This window comes from Ichthyophthirius multifiliis, assembly GCF_000220395.1.
Source record: "Ichthyophthirius multifiliis unplaced genomic scaffold scaff_1120509249393, whole genome shotgun sequence".
Lineage (NCBI taxonomy): Eukaryota > Ciliophora > Oligohymenophorea > Hymenostomatida > Ichthyophthirius > Ichthyophthirius multifiliis.
Window position 1 is genome coordinate 207,442 of NW_004087746.1, and position 14,550 is coordinate 221,991.

Below are 14,550 nucleotides of genomic sequence, written 5' to 3' on the forward strand. Positions count from 1 at the left end.
CTTTTAATAATAAGTTTATTTATTCTTAATCAATCCATTCATATTAAATATTCCTATTAGGTATAAATATTAAAGGCCTTTTTTTATTTTTAAATAAAATAATATTTGTCGTATGTATTTATATTATAAATTACTTTTTTTATTATGGATTTAGAATATTTTTAATAGACATAGGAATGGAAATTTATTTATTTTCGATTTCATAAAATCTTTATACATTATCAACAATTTTTTCTAAATGTTAAACTTATAATTTAAAACCTAAATTACAGCTAGGAGTATTTTGGCAAGTAATATTAATGTTAATAGTCCTATCATGAGTGTTTTCTTAAAGATATTTACTTTTTAATGAACAATTTTCGGCAATTTAATTACTTTTAAAATCTCTAAAAGTCAAGAACTTAAAAATTAAAATAATTCTTTATTTAGTTGGTAAAAAAAAACTTAATTTTTCTTAATCAATAATTTTTAAGCTTAAAATATTCTCCTTTTCCTAGCCATATTCAAATTCTTCAATCATTGAAATTAATTCATCACTTCTTTAAACTAAGTTAAATTCATTAAATCCAGTAACACTATAGTCTTAGTCATCTATATTAATAAAAAAAAGATCATCTTCATCATTTTAATTAACCAAAATATGCATTACATATTAAGCAATACCAAATTATACAGAAATACATTTATTTTCTTATAAAAGAGTGGATAGAAGTTATCTTATATAATTGTTTTTTTAATCATCTTTGTACATTTGGATTTCTTAAATATTCTTAAGAATTTAATCGACTTTCTTTATTTATTTATATTCTTCATTTTATTAATCTTTTAAATTAATCATTTTATATCTTCTTATTCTTTCCTTAATTCTTGATTCAGGAAAATCTATAAAAAGCTTTGTAAAATTAAAAGATTGAGTACTAAATCCTATTCTAGATACATCTAAAGGTGCATTTGATTTTATGGATTTTTTATTTCTTTCTTGTATTTATAATTGTGTGTTTTTTAATTATTCATCATGTTAGTTTTTTTATCCTTAATTACATAAATATACTAGTAATTAGCCTTTTAGCTTTTCTCCATTCATATCCATAATAGGAACTGAGTATTCCTTTTCTACTATAGCTCTTCCTTATCTTATTAAATATTTCAAAATTATCTTAGAAGAACCATATAACATTAAACTTTCGGCATCCCAAATATATATTTAAACATATTTTGTGAATAGATATTTTATAAAAGACATGTTTTGATCATCGCTTATAAAAAATGAATCGATTACAAATTTATATAAAGGTTATTAATTTTTTGTTGTTTTTTTTATAGTTTATAAGAATTATTGGGTTTCCTGTTTGAATTTTTTCGTAGTAAAATTAATCTGTTTTAAATTCTTCGAAATTAAAAAAATTAAATGTAAAAAATATTTTTTTAGGCAGATCTATTGGTTAAGATTCTTCTTATATTTTTAAAGCATAAAACCTAAATAATATTATCTAAGATTTGTAAATATCTTCTTTTCTATTTTTTTTTTTTTAATTTTTCGAATTTTTTATTTATTTACTCTTTTTCTAAATCTTCTTCGCATATTTAATCCATATCATCAGGTTAAGGATATTATTTTATTCCTTTTACATCATTTTAGATCATATACATTCTATCACTTTATAAGATGTTATCAAGATTTTAATTCACTACATTTTATCTTACTTTTTTTTCTATATAATTTATTTATGAGTTTTATTATAAATCCATAATTTATTTTTATCTATTTTTTAGTATTTTTTTAAAAAATAAAAATAAAAATTGTTTGATTTATATTATATTTTTATTTTTAAAAACTAACTTCTATTAGCTATTTTTTTTTTATATTTCTTTTAAATAAGATTAGTTATTTAAAAAATTCTTTTAATTAGAATAGATATCATTTAAAATTTATTTTATGTCAGTAAACTCTTTTGATGTTTAGCCTTTTATTTAATCATTTTCATCTTTTAGAAGTATTACATTTTTATTTAGTTAATCTATTTTATCTTCATAATCCATTAATAAAGCTTATAAATTTTTATAATATTAATCATTTAAATTTTAGTTTTTTTATGAATTGAGTTAGTTAATTTATTCTTACTATAATAGCTTTAATTTTTATTCTAAATCTTCTAAATTTTCTATTTTATCTTCCTATTTATTTAATTCTGGTAATAATTCTTAAATATCTTCTTTTTTATCTTCTTCTGTTTTTTCATTTTCTTAGATTTTATTAGGAACAATTTAAGGTTATTTTTAAATTTCTTATTTATTTAAATCTTCTTCGTCTTCATTAAGTAAAGGATTTTTAGTGTTTTTTAAATTAATACTTGCCTTTAAAATAATTTAATCTTCTTAATTTATCTTAATCATTTTTTTATTATCATAGTTTTTTCCTCCTGTCATTAGAAAATCTTAAAACTTTTTTATATTAAATATAAAAACTATATGTTTTTTTTAATAAATACTTCATAATTATCCGTTCCAAACTTATCACTTATATATAATGGCAAAAAACCTAAAATATACATTTAATTAAAAGATTCACATTAAATTTCGTATTAAAGTTAAAATACTAACATACTTTCTTTTTAAGCAAAAACTTTATCAATTTAATGCATTCCATTAAATTCTAATTAATTAATGTATTCTGAAGTTTATTTTTAATCTAATTTAATATTTTAACTTTAAAAACTATTAATTAAATTCCATGTATTATGGTAACCAACAATTAAATATTTGTTTCTTATTATTAAAAATTAAAATATATATAAATTTATATAAAAATAAATTTATATTTTTATATATATTTGTACATTTATATTTTATATTTTTTTTTACTTTATTATTAAATTTTAGTCATTTTTTAATTTTTATAATTAATTTCCCATGTTTTTTGCATATTCAAGTATATATTAATCTATTTTAACTGGAATTTCTATTATTATTTTTTCTATATATATAGAATATTAAGGAAGTAAATTTATTTTATTTATTCCTAAAGGACCATTTACTCCTTATATTTCCCATTGGTTATCTACAAAAACTAAAGGAGGAATTAAATGTTTTGCTTTGTTAAATTCACTTGAAAGATCAATATCAATTTAAAAGATTATATTATTATCCTCATTTTTTGCTGCTGATGGATTTAATAAATACTAATTTGCCAAACATTTAAATATTTAAGGAGAAAAATTTCCTTCTTTTGTGATATCTATTTCTGAAATTCCAATTTATTATTCATTTAATATTATTTAATCATGTCCGATTTCTAAATTTTTTGTTTTAATATCTTTTTAGTTTTTAAATACTTTACCTTAAACATAGAATTCTATAATAGAATTTATTTAATTAGTTGAATTAAGCTATGTATGAAAATACAATACTATTGGAACTGCTTATAAATAAAAAATATTTTCTGAAATTCCATTATTTTATAAAGGATATTAAATACTACTAAATGTATTTCCAACAAACGAATTAGTTTTTTTACAAAATAAATTTATAAAAAATCTTAAATAAAAAAATTGTGTATTTTTCTTATTTATATATAAAAATAAATTAAACGCGCCTATTTTTTTATTTTTCTTTTTAAAAAAAAATACATTTTGTTATTCTAATGTAATTTTATCCAATCTTATTATTTTTAATTAATAAGGTGAAGATTTTTGGCCTTCTATTTGCAGTATTTCTTTTTAATAATGATTTTTTGATCTTTACATCCATCTTTCAATTCTTTATTTTTCAAGCTAAATTTTTTATATTTATTTTTATTAATCCATTTTAGTTTTGTTTGTATTTTTTGTTAAATTCAAAATAATATAGACAGTATGTAATTATTAAAAAAAAAAATGAAATTTAAAGTTTATTTTAAAATAATATTTTAAAAAAAGTTATCTAAAATATATTTTTTCTTTTATAAATTTTAATTAAATTGAAAAAAAAATAAAAATAAAATATAAATAAAAACTAAATAAAAGTATAAAAAAAAATATATATATATATAATGGGCTGTATTACTTCAAAAAAAAACTAAAAAAATAATAATAACAATAATATAATTATAGTAATAATATAAATAAAAATAATGATATTTTTCAGAATTAATAAAATTAACCTGATAACTCTCATGATTAAAGAGTTCAAAAAGTTATTGAATAAAAAATAAATCCATAATTATAATAATATTAATAATCTTCAATTATGTAAAAAAGAATAATAATTGATAAAAATAACAATGGATGAAAACATTATATACTTCTAATCATATTAAAATAATTTTTTTAAAAGTAAATATTCGTAATTTTTAATTTTTCAAATAAATATTTGTATTAAAGCTTTTTATTCTTTTATATAAAAACGCACAAGAATTTTTTTTTAATAAAAACGAAAAGGATTATTTATTCAAAATATATATAATATATATTAGTCTATTAAATTATTTATATTTTTGAATATTTATAAATTATTAATATCTTAATTTAGAAATACATATTTAAACAAAAAACATATGTTTAAATTAATTAAATAATATTCTCTTAAGGATATTTTTTATTTCACATCATGCCATTTTTTTCATAATTTATGTTTTCTAATTATTTAAATTTCCTTATTGTATAAAGTTTAAATTTTAACTAATTTCATCCCAAATTATTTAAATCTATATAATATTTAATTTTAAATAAATATAATAATTTTGAAAATTTATTGGTTTATTTATTATTTAATAAATAATCGTTAATTTATTATATTTATATTCTTTTTACTTCGTTTATTATTGATTTTTATAATTAGCAATATATATTAAAATTATTTGAATATGTTTTACATTTATTTTTTAAATATATCTTCATTTAGTCTATTACTTATTAATTGTAATATCCTACTTATTCTTCTAATTCCAATAAGTTCTTTTTATTTATCCATTTTTTATATATTAAATTAATATATATTAATACTTTTGAAGGATAGTTAATTTATTCTTTACTGAATCTAAAAATACCACTAAGTATCCCTTATCCAGATTCTTAATAATTTTTATTTAAAATAAATAAACAAAATAATTTAAAAATTTACATCCTTTTTGTAAAAAATTATCTAATTCATTTCTTGTTTTTAATATTTCTTTAAATCCTAAAGAATTATCTTTGTGAAATTTAAAGAAGTTAAAAAAATGATTTTCAAACATTTTTATTTAATTAGTTATATAATTTCCTTCCAAAACACTAATGTTATTCATTAATTTGTAAGTATCTTCTAATTCTATAACCTAAATATATAAATTTTACTTTATTTTTTTAGAAAAATATTTTTTTTACCTATTCTGAATTTAATACTGATTTATTATATTCTTCTACATTTTGATTTAATAAATCAAAAGTGTCTCCCATTTAAAATAATGTTTATCTAACTTATTCGTAACCATTTATTAATTATTTTGATAAAGTCTAAAGTCTTTCATAAAATACATCATTTTAGGAAAAATATTATTCAATTATTTAAGCATTAGTATCGCTTTTATTATCTTTATTTATAAAGTACTTTTTTTATTAATTTTTTTTAAAAAAAATTGCAATTTTTAAAAAATATTTATTTAATATGATTAATACTTTTCCTTCTGTGTTTTCTAATTCATTCAATTTTTTAGGTTTATTAATTTTCTCAGAATCTTTTACAATTTATTTAAAAAGAGCATTATCTTAAATTTATAAGAATTCACAAAAATACTTAGAGTTTTTTAATTAAGGTTAATTTGTAATTTCTTATAAAAATCTTTCATAATAGGCTTTTCTTTTATTAGCAAGTTTATCATCCATAAATTGAATAACTGTTTCAGGTAATTAAGGAACAGAAATTCCTGGATAAATTTTAATTAAAATGTTTTATAACCAAATAAAATCATTATATGTTCTTTTAACATTCCAATTTAAAGGATATGTTTTAATATGATAAATTGCATAAGCTCCTCCTCTCAAAATTGATCCTTGTATAATTTCATGGTCTATAATTTAAATTCTTATATCGATTTAATTAAAAAGAACAGTTTAAGGAGATTTCTTACATAATTTTTCTATTTTTTATGATTTTTAAATATTATCTTATTTTTGTTATTTTTCTAAACTAAAATTTTATTATTATTATATTCTTTATTAGTTATTACTTACTATTATTATTATTTAATATTATTAACTTGCTATGTTTATTATTATTACTATTATTATTTTTATATTTATTATTATTATTATTATTATTATTATTTTTGTTATTTTTGTTATTATTATTATTATTTTATTTAAATCTATTATTGTTAACTTTCTTATAACATTTTTTCTTAATCTGGCTTATTTTATTTATTTTATATTTATTTTTTTTCTGTTGCTTTTCCATTTATTCTATTTAAGAAAATATCTAATTCTAATAAATCATATTATTATTAATTTTCTTAATTTTGAATTTGATTTTATTATTCATTTTTTTAATTTTATAGAGTATATAATATATCTTATTATTATCCTTTATTATTTTATCTTTATTATTATTAATATTAGTTCGGCTATTATTATTATTAAGATGTATATATTTCCCATAATTTTTATTATTGATTTGCTTTTTAAATTACTTAAACATTTGGTATATTCCATATATCATTATTCTAAAATTAAGCATTTTAAACATAATTAAAGTCAAAATCTATATCTTATTTTTAATTTTAATTATTTTCTTAAATTTTAAAAATATCTTAAATCTAATCTTCTTATTATTTCTTTATATTTTTTAAATTTTATATTTCCTTATTTTCAAAAAAAAATATTTTTACTTAAGTATTTTAAATTTATTCATTTTTTTTTTAATCAGTTTACATATTTTAATGAATCTATACTGTTTATAAATTATTATCTAAACCAACATCATTTTATTTTATATTTTAATCTTAATGTTTTTGAATAATATTATATTTATTTTTAAATTGATCTACAATCTTTTTTATTTTTTTTTAAAATACTTATTATATAATTTGCTTTTTTTATTTATTAATAATAATACTTATATAAGTTCTTTAAATGACCATATTTCTATATTAGAACCTTCTATTTATAATATTACAATAAAAATTATATGAAATTTAATATAGATATTTTAACTTTCTTTATATTCGGACATGTAAACCATAAATTATTCAGCATCGTATCCTCCTTCAACTATTTCTTAAAATAGATAATTTTGTTTTAATTCTGTTTCGTTTGACATATTCGTTTTTAAATTAATTTTATTTCTTTTAAATTACAGAATGAAAATATATTTATTTTAAAGAGTTTAAAAATTTATTAAATAAAAATTTTTGAAATTTATAAAATATGATAATATTTAATTTTAAATTATATTAAAAGTACAATATATATATATAACTTATTTTTAAGTTATTTTTTTATTTTTTCTTCATTTTTAAAAAAAAACTTAATGAAAAAAATGGATACCTTATTATTGATTTCTTCTCATACATTTTTTTTCTTTATTAATTAAATTAAAAAATAAAATAAACAATGATAATTATATATAAAATAATATTAATTAAACTAAAAAATATAAATTAAATAGAGAAATTAGTTATTAATATTTTATAATATTATAATTGATTTTTTTAAATTTTCATTTTACATAATATATTGAGCTCATTAAATTAAAATTAATAATATATTATTTAAATAAAAATATTAATATTAATTCAATAAATAAGATTAAAATATATAAAATATTTATTTATATATTCAATGATGAATATTATGATCACATTTTATATAATTTTTACTCCCTTTATCTTAATAATCCTCTACTTAAATAGTAGTATGATAAATTCCATAATATCTACATAATCTAGTAGCTTTTTTTAATACTTCTTTTGGATTATCTTTACAAAATATATGACAACTTAAAGATGGCTTTCCTTTTGATAAAGACCAAATGTGTAAATCGTGTATTTCTTCAATATCTTTAATTGCATTTAACTCTGCTTCGAATTATTTAATATTTATATCAGTAGGAGTTCCTTCCATTAATACTTTAATGCATTCTTTTGCAACTGGGAATGTAGTGAATAAAACTAGAACTGAGAATAAATATGTGCAAATAGGATCTGCTAAATGAATATACTTAGTTTTTTCATCCAAAAAATATATTAATAAAGCTGCAATTAATACACCAATAGATTAAATTATATCACCTTATTTTTTAATTTATTATATATTAATTTATATTTTTTAGTTTACCTATTACATGAATCATTGCAGCTCTTAAATTATAATTATCTTTTGCGGATATTTAGGAAAGATTTTTTCTTTTATTTTTTTATTAAATTTATTGATTTTAATTTTAATCAATTGGTTATAAACTTACAGCTATATCCTTTTTTTTTTATAAAATTTAATTAATATAATTGTATATTTTTTATGAAAAAAATAAATATGTTTATATTAACCTATTTATTAGCTCCATATTACTTTGCCGAAAACTCAGAGCAATTACTTCCTGATTTTTTATTATTAATTATTTAATTTTTTTATTTTTCATTATTATGTTCATGACCGTGATTATTATTATGGCCTTAATTATGCTCATGATTATGATTATGGCTATGATTATGCTCATGATCATGATTATGGTCGCTATTATGACTATGGTCGTGATTATGTTTATGTTTATGTTTGTGATTATGATTATGATCATGATTGTGATTATGCTCATGATTTTTCTTATGCTCATGATCTTTCTCATGCTCATGATCATGATCGTGATCATGAGAATGCCCATGAGAGCATCCATGATGTGAATGTCCTGGTGCACTATGCAAAACTTTAGCCATAATAATATTGCAAAAAAGTCCGAAACCAGCAGTTATAAGCATATAGAGAGGTTCTTCCACCTTTTCTTATTTAATAATTCTATGTGTTGCTTCATATAATAATAAAATTGTAAGTCCCCATATTATAAAAATACTAGCCATAGCACCTATTACTTCAGATCTATGATATCCGTATGACAACTATGTAGATGCTGGTTTAGTTCCTATCCAAACTGAAAAAATCGAAATAAAAAAACCACTTATGTCAGAAAACATGTGAGCTGCATCACTCAAAATAGCTAGCGAAGCTGCTAATATCCCACCTGTTACTTCTGCTATTAAGAATAAAAAGGCTATTATCGATGCTGTTATTAATTTTATTAATACTTTTTTTGTTATATTTCCCATATTTGGAACATTATATATATGATCCCAGTTTTCGTCTTAAACATTTTCATCATCTTCGCTTGAGTTATATGTTTATAATGAATTTTTTTGGATTTCTGGTGAAATTTACTGTTTGAGTAAGGTTTATTATTTACTATTTTCTTCTTATAAAAGTTGAAAATCCATAATCACTAAAATAATTTATTTAAATTATAATTAATTTATTATAAAATTAATAATAAAAAGTAAATAAATGTATATATTTAAAGTAAATTTAATATATTAAGCTATAATCTATTTTATTTGCTTTTAATGTAATTATTTATTTTGATACTTTTATTTTAATAATGCATATTTTATATATATTGTTTTATACTATATCATATAAATATAAAAGTTTCAATGTATTTTCATTTTATTTATTATTTTTTTATTTATAAATATAATTTATATATAATAATTTTAAAAAAAAATATTATTAAAAAAGTAAATATATATATATATATTTATAGTAAATTAGATATTTTTAATTTATTTTCTATTTTAATTTTTTTTTAATGTAAAAAATTATTTGATAATTTTGTTTAAATTTTTATTTTTTATTACAAGAATAATTTATACATATTCATTTTTTACTATATTATATAAAGTATTAAAATTAAAAACAAATTATCTATTTATATTTATGCATTTATTTATTAAATTATATATTTATTAATTTATAATAATATTACATTAAATTTATATTAAAAAGTAAAAAATATATTTATTTTATATAAATTAGATATTTTTATCAAAAATTTTATTTTATTTTTATTTTGTTTTTTGATAAAAATTTTGATATTATTGTTTAAATTTAATTTTTAGTTTTAATGTAAATTTCATTTATTATTATACTATATAAAAATTAAAAGTTTAAATGTATTTTTACTATATTTAATATTTTTGTATATATAATTTTAATAATTAAATAATATATATATATATATATATATATATATATATATACATATATATTTATTTTAATTTTGATATTTTTATATTATTTCTATTTTTTATTTTTTTTAAATTAAATAATTATTAGTTTTTTTTATTTTATTTTATTTTTATTTTATAAATATTTTATATTTATTATTTATTACAATATCATTTAAAATATTTATTTTTTTTTTTTTAATTAATATTTTTTTACAAATTATTATTTTTTTCAAACTATTATTATTTATTATTATTTATTTATTTATTTTTTTATAAAAAAGTAAGAAAAAAAAAGAAAGAAAAAAATGAAATTTTTTTAAAAATTTTCTGATATAAATTTGACCGAATTTGAAGAAGAAACAATAAATTTAATTTTAATTAAAATACAAGAAGAACAGCAATAAAATACAGAAGAAAAATTAAAAATTTAAATATAAATAATTGAAAATATGGATATACCAATTTCAATGAAAATCTTATTAATTTAAGGATTTTAATAAAAAGTCGAATAAAATATTGAAAATCAAAAATAAGATTAATAAAAGCTTAATTTTATTCGCTAAATGTAATAATTGGAAATTAATATTGAATAAGATACCAAAAATTAAAATTAAACCAAAGATTAATAGTTATAAATTTAAGAAGAAATAATTAATTAAAAAACGATTTGTAAGAAATTGAAACACTTTTGGTTAGTTTTAAAGCAGAAAGAAATTAACTTTCCGAAAATTTGGAAGATATTAAATTTGATGTTATTGATATTAAATAAGAATTATAGAAATATGCTGAATAAGAAAAGAATGTTGATCACTATATGTCTAAATTAAAATATAAAATCACACAAATGACTTAAAAAGGTTAATCTACTGCAAGAGAATATATTAATAACGTAAATACATCTAGAGTTAATATTACTAGAACTAATGTCAATTAATCACTTATTTAAGATGTTAAATATTAACTTTCAAGTATTAAGGATTTTTTTAAAGATAGATATTCTCTTTTTGCTCAAAAAAATAATAATTAATAATAATCAAAATCCACTAATATGCTTGCTGATCTAGATATGTGATTTACTTTACTATTTTAGCTAATTAAATATATTTTTAGTATATATATATATATTTTATTATTATTTTTATTTTTTTGTATAGTTTATATTTTTTTATTATTATATATATATTTATTTTTTAAGAATTTTTTAACTTTATTTCTTTATTTTTTTTATTTACATGGATTTATTTTCATAATATTATCTTTTTTTTATTTTTTTAGCATAAATATTTTTTTATATTAAAATAACAAAAAAATATTAATTATGTTTTGTTGTAGTTCAAAAAAATAAAAAAATGTTCATAAAAATCTAATTTTTAAAGAAAATTTACGCTTTACAGATAATTAAATATAAGAACTTTAATAATAGTAATAAATAAAATATATTTTTTTTTTTTTTTTAAATAACATAGTTTTATAGATTTTAAAGAATGAGTAATTTTACTAATTATTTAACTAAAGATTAATTCAGATTTAGCATGGGAATTTTAGGTTTAGAAAGTGTTTAGTTTTTAGCCGATAGAATATTTCATTTAATGGCAAATAAAAAAGGATTAGTAAATTATATATATTTATAGATTTTTGAACTTTAAAAAAGATTGATTTTTAAAATTTTATTACTTATATTGATATTATAATTAATGGAAACGACAAAGAAAAAACTATTTTATCATTTAAATTAACTGATAATTTAAATAAAGGTTATATTATAAAAGAAGACTTATCTTAATTTATTAGAGAAATGATATTATCTTGGGCAAATATAACTTAAACATAAATAAGTAAATATAAAATACATAATTTATTAAAATTAATCAAAAGCAAAAGATATACTGAATAAAATGAATATTTAAATTGATAATATTTATAATAAAATGAATTTTAATAAAAAGGGCAAAATCTATTGTCAAGATTATGAATAAGCAATGATTAAGAATCCTGATTTACTTGAAATTTTTGAGTTTTTAAATATGAGTGTTGAAGAAAATATATTTTAACAAAAAAACAAATTAAAAATTAAATATTTAGAATTAATTGAATATCAGTTGTTTGAAATATAAAACTTAATAAAAAATGATAATAATAATTAAAAAGATAAAAATAGGAAAAAATCAGTAAATAATAAGAACAATATAAATAGTTAAAATAATAATGATAATATATTTTATTAACAATAAAACTTAAAATAATTATAAATTAATTATAATAATATTGATAAATATAAAATAGATTAAAATAAAAGTTTAATTATTTTTGAAGATTGCACTTAAAATGAATAAATATCTATTGATTCTAGTAATTATTGTATAAGTGAAAATTAAAATTATAATTACAATAATCTAAATTTAAACAAGAAAATAAGTATTTAAGAAAAAAATAAAGAAGATTAATAAATAAATTTAATTTTCAATAATAATAATATAGAAAAAAGTAAAAACGATAAATTTAATTTTGGTTTTAAAAGTTACCCATAAAAAAAAATCCTTAACAAAAGTTTATTTTATTAGTAAAAATAAAAATTTTAAGAAAATGAAGAACATTAATTCTTATATAAAAGCTGCTAAAAAAGCAACTAAAATGAAGATTTAGAATAAAACTTAATTTAAAGATTTATGTAAATGGATAAAAACGAAATGAAAAAAACATTAATAAAAGTATGTTTGTAGATAGAATAAGTATAGTAAACGTTTTAAAATTTAAAAAAAGTATTATTAAAGAAATAATAATAGAATATATAAAAATAAGAATTTTTAAGTGATATTAATTTATAAAAAATAAAATTGAGTCTTAAATTATAAATGATAATAAAATAAAAAATAATTCAATTAATAATAGTTTCCATATTTTTAAGAAAAATGAATCTTTAGGAATTTTTAAATAAAGTTTTTCTAATAAATTGAAAATATTAAAAACTTTAAAAAGAAAATATTCATCTGATTTATAATATTCATAAAAAGTTAAATAAAATAGCTTTATTGAAAATAGTAATTAAGAATAGAAAATAAATGGTCTTATTATTTTTGGACATTAAGATTGGAATTTAGTACTTAATATGATGATAGGTATTCGAACTAGTGTTTTTTAGAATTCATATATAATAAAATAAGAAATTTAATAAAAAGATTTCAAAGATAAATTTATTTATGAATTATTACCAAAAAAGCTCCCTATTTAAAAATAATAATTATATAAAGCTTATATTTTTTATGATTATTATCCTTGTATATTTTAATATATTAGATTCTTATATAATATTTCTGATGAATAATATCTAAAATCTATTGGATTAGATTAACTTTTTATTAGCCTTGCTAAAGGAGATTTTAATGGTTTTAGATAATTAACAAGCTAAGGTAAAAGTGGGTCTTTTTTTTATTATACATCAGATGGGAAAATTACTATAAAAACAATTAGTAAGAGTGAATTTAAATATTTAAAGGCTATAATATAGAATTATTTTAATCATTTAAAAACTAATAAATAAAGTCTCATAATTAAGTTTTTTGGATTACATAAAATTAAAGTGAGAATGAAAAAAAATCTTTATTAACAGGCTATTTTCTTTGTTGTTATGGGTAATATTTTTGATAATTGTAAAGATTTTATTTCTAAATATGATTTAAAAGGATCAATATATGGAAGAAAAACTAATAATAAAAATAAAATGTAAATAATAATACTTTTTTTTTTATCTTTATATGTTTCTATTTTTTTAAGTAAAGATATAACTTTAAAAGATCTCGATTTTATTGAAAATAAATAAAAAATTTTAATTAATTATGAAAAATATATTTAGTTTATGGATATTATTTAAAAAGATGCTGAGTTTTTTGCTTAAAATAATATTATGGATTATAGTTTATTAGTTGGTATTCATTAAAAAAATTTATAAAAATAATATAGTATTAAATAAAATATGTCTTAAATTATAAGTAGTGATAATAAATTTATTTATTATTTTGGAATTATAGATATTTTGACATGTTTTAAGTTTATATTTATTTATTTTTTTAATATAAAAAAATATTTTTTAGTAATCTTAAAAAGATAGAATATTTCACAAAAAAAATTATTTATGGTAATACTATTTCTTCTGTTCCTCCATAATAATATAAAGATAGGTTTATAAATTTTATAAAAAAAATTTTTGTTTTTAAATAAGATGAAATAAATAATAATATTTAAATTGATTAATTTAATATTTTTATAAAAGATTAATTGAAAAATAATAATGGTACAGTAGTTAAAAAAAATTGAAAATACTCCTTGTAATA

The 14,550-nt window shown here is 16.0% G+C and overlaps 4 protein-coding genes across 4 annotated transcripts, besides 22 other annotated features; 1 reads left to right on the forward strand and 3 right to left on the reverse strand. All coding sequences in view use genetic code 6, as the record gives it.

Moving 5' to 3' along the window:
- Window positions 1–38: 38 nt before the first annotated feature.
- On the reverse strand, window positions 39–2,394 carry IMG5_001000 (hypothetical protein; the record flags this gene model as incomplete). The annotated part of the gene is made up of 5 exons (XM_004040127.1): window positions 39–77; window positions 218–591; window positions 1,042–1,133; window positions 1,559–1,762; window positions 2,123–2,394. The coding sequence occupies 5 exons, from the start codon at window positions 2,392–2,394 to the stop codon at window positions 39–41; spliced, it is 981 nt and encodes a 326-aa protein (XP_004040175.1).
- Window positions 2,395–3,958: 1,564 nt separating this feature from the next.
- Window positions 3,959–4,015: a microsatellite.
- Window positions 3,965–4,017: a microsatellite.
- A 1,184-nt stretch (window positions 4,018–5,201) lies between these two features.
- On the reverse strand, window positions 5,202–7,205 carry IMG5_001010 (hypothetical protein; the record flags this gene model as incomplete). The annotated part of the gene is given in 6 exon segments (XM_004040128.1): window positions 5,202–5,290; window positions 5,444–5,561; window positions 5,631–6,091; window positions 6,186–6,399; window positions 6,998–7,109; window positions 7,126–7,205. 6 exon segments carry the CDS (start codon window positions 7,203–7,205, stop codon window positions 5,202–5,204), a joined length of 1,074 nt encoding a protein of 357 aa, XP_004040176.1.
- Window positions 6,150–6,314: a microsatellite.
- Window positions 6,524–6,562: a microsatellite.
- Window positions 7,206–7,576: 371 nt separating the features above from the next.
- Window positions 7,577–7,614: a microsatellite.
- A 99-nt stretch (window positions 7,615–7,713) lies between these two features.
- Window positions 7,714–7,761: a microsatellite.
- Window positions 7,762–7,787: 26 nt separating this feature from the next.
- IMG5_001020 (hypothetical protein) lies at window positions 7,788–9,597 on the reverse strand (the record flags this gene model as incomplete). Its single annotated transcript, XM_004040129.1, has 4 exons — window positions 7,788–8,239; window positions 8,286–8,421; window positions 8,495–9,435; window positions 9,579–9,597. The coding sequence occupies 4 exons, from the start codon at window positions 9,595–9,597 to the stop codon at window positions 7,788–7,790; spliced, it is 1,548 nt and encodes a 515-aa protein (XP_004040177.1).
- Window positions 8,604–8,678: a microsatellite.
- Window positions 8,624–8,781: a microsatellite.
- Window positions 8,633–8,755: a microsatellite.
- Window positions 8,751–8,800: a microsatellite.
- Window positions 9,442–9,481: a microsatellite.
- Window positions 9,598–9,936: 339 nt separating the features above from the next.
- Window positions 9,937–9,968: a microsatellite.
- Window positions 9,969–10,002: 34 nt separating this feature from the next.
- Window positions 10,003–10,055: a microsatellite.
- Window positions 10,056–10,217: 162 nt separating this feature from the next.
- Window positions 10,218–10,261: a microsatellite.
- A 71-nt stretch (window positions 10,262–10,332) lies between these two features.
- Window positions 10,333–10,377: a microsatellite.
- A 42-nt stretch (window positions 10,378–10,419) lies between these two features.
- Window positions 10,420–10,456: a microsatellite.
- Window positions 10,429–10,469: a microsatellite.
- Window positions 10,458–10,489: a microsatellite.
- Window positions 10,490–10,496: 7 nt separating this feature from the next.
- Window positions 10,497–10,528: a microsatellite.
- Window positions 10,529–11,304: 776 nt separating this feature from the next.
- Window positions 11,305–11,351: a microsatellite.
- Window positions 11,343–11,415: a microsatellite.
- Window positions 11,416–12,017: 602 nt separating this feature from the next.
- Window positions 12,018–14,533, forward strand: IMG5_001030 (phosphatidylinositol-4-phosphate 5-kinase, putative; the record flags this gene model as incomplete). Its single annotated transcript, XM_004040130.1, has 5 exons — window positions 12,018–12,057; window positions 12,098–12,517; window positions 12,701–13,060; window positions 13,234–14,266; window positions 14,311–14,533. The coding sequence occupies 5 exons, from the start codon at window positions 12,018–12,020 to the stop codon at window positions 14,531–14,533; spliced, it is 2,076 nt and encodes a 691-aa protein (XP_004040178.1).
- Window positions 12,341–12,379: a microsatellite.
- Window positions 14,534–14,550: the final 17 nt, after the last annotated feature.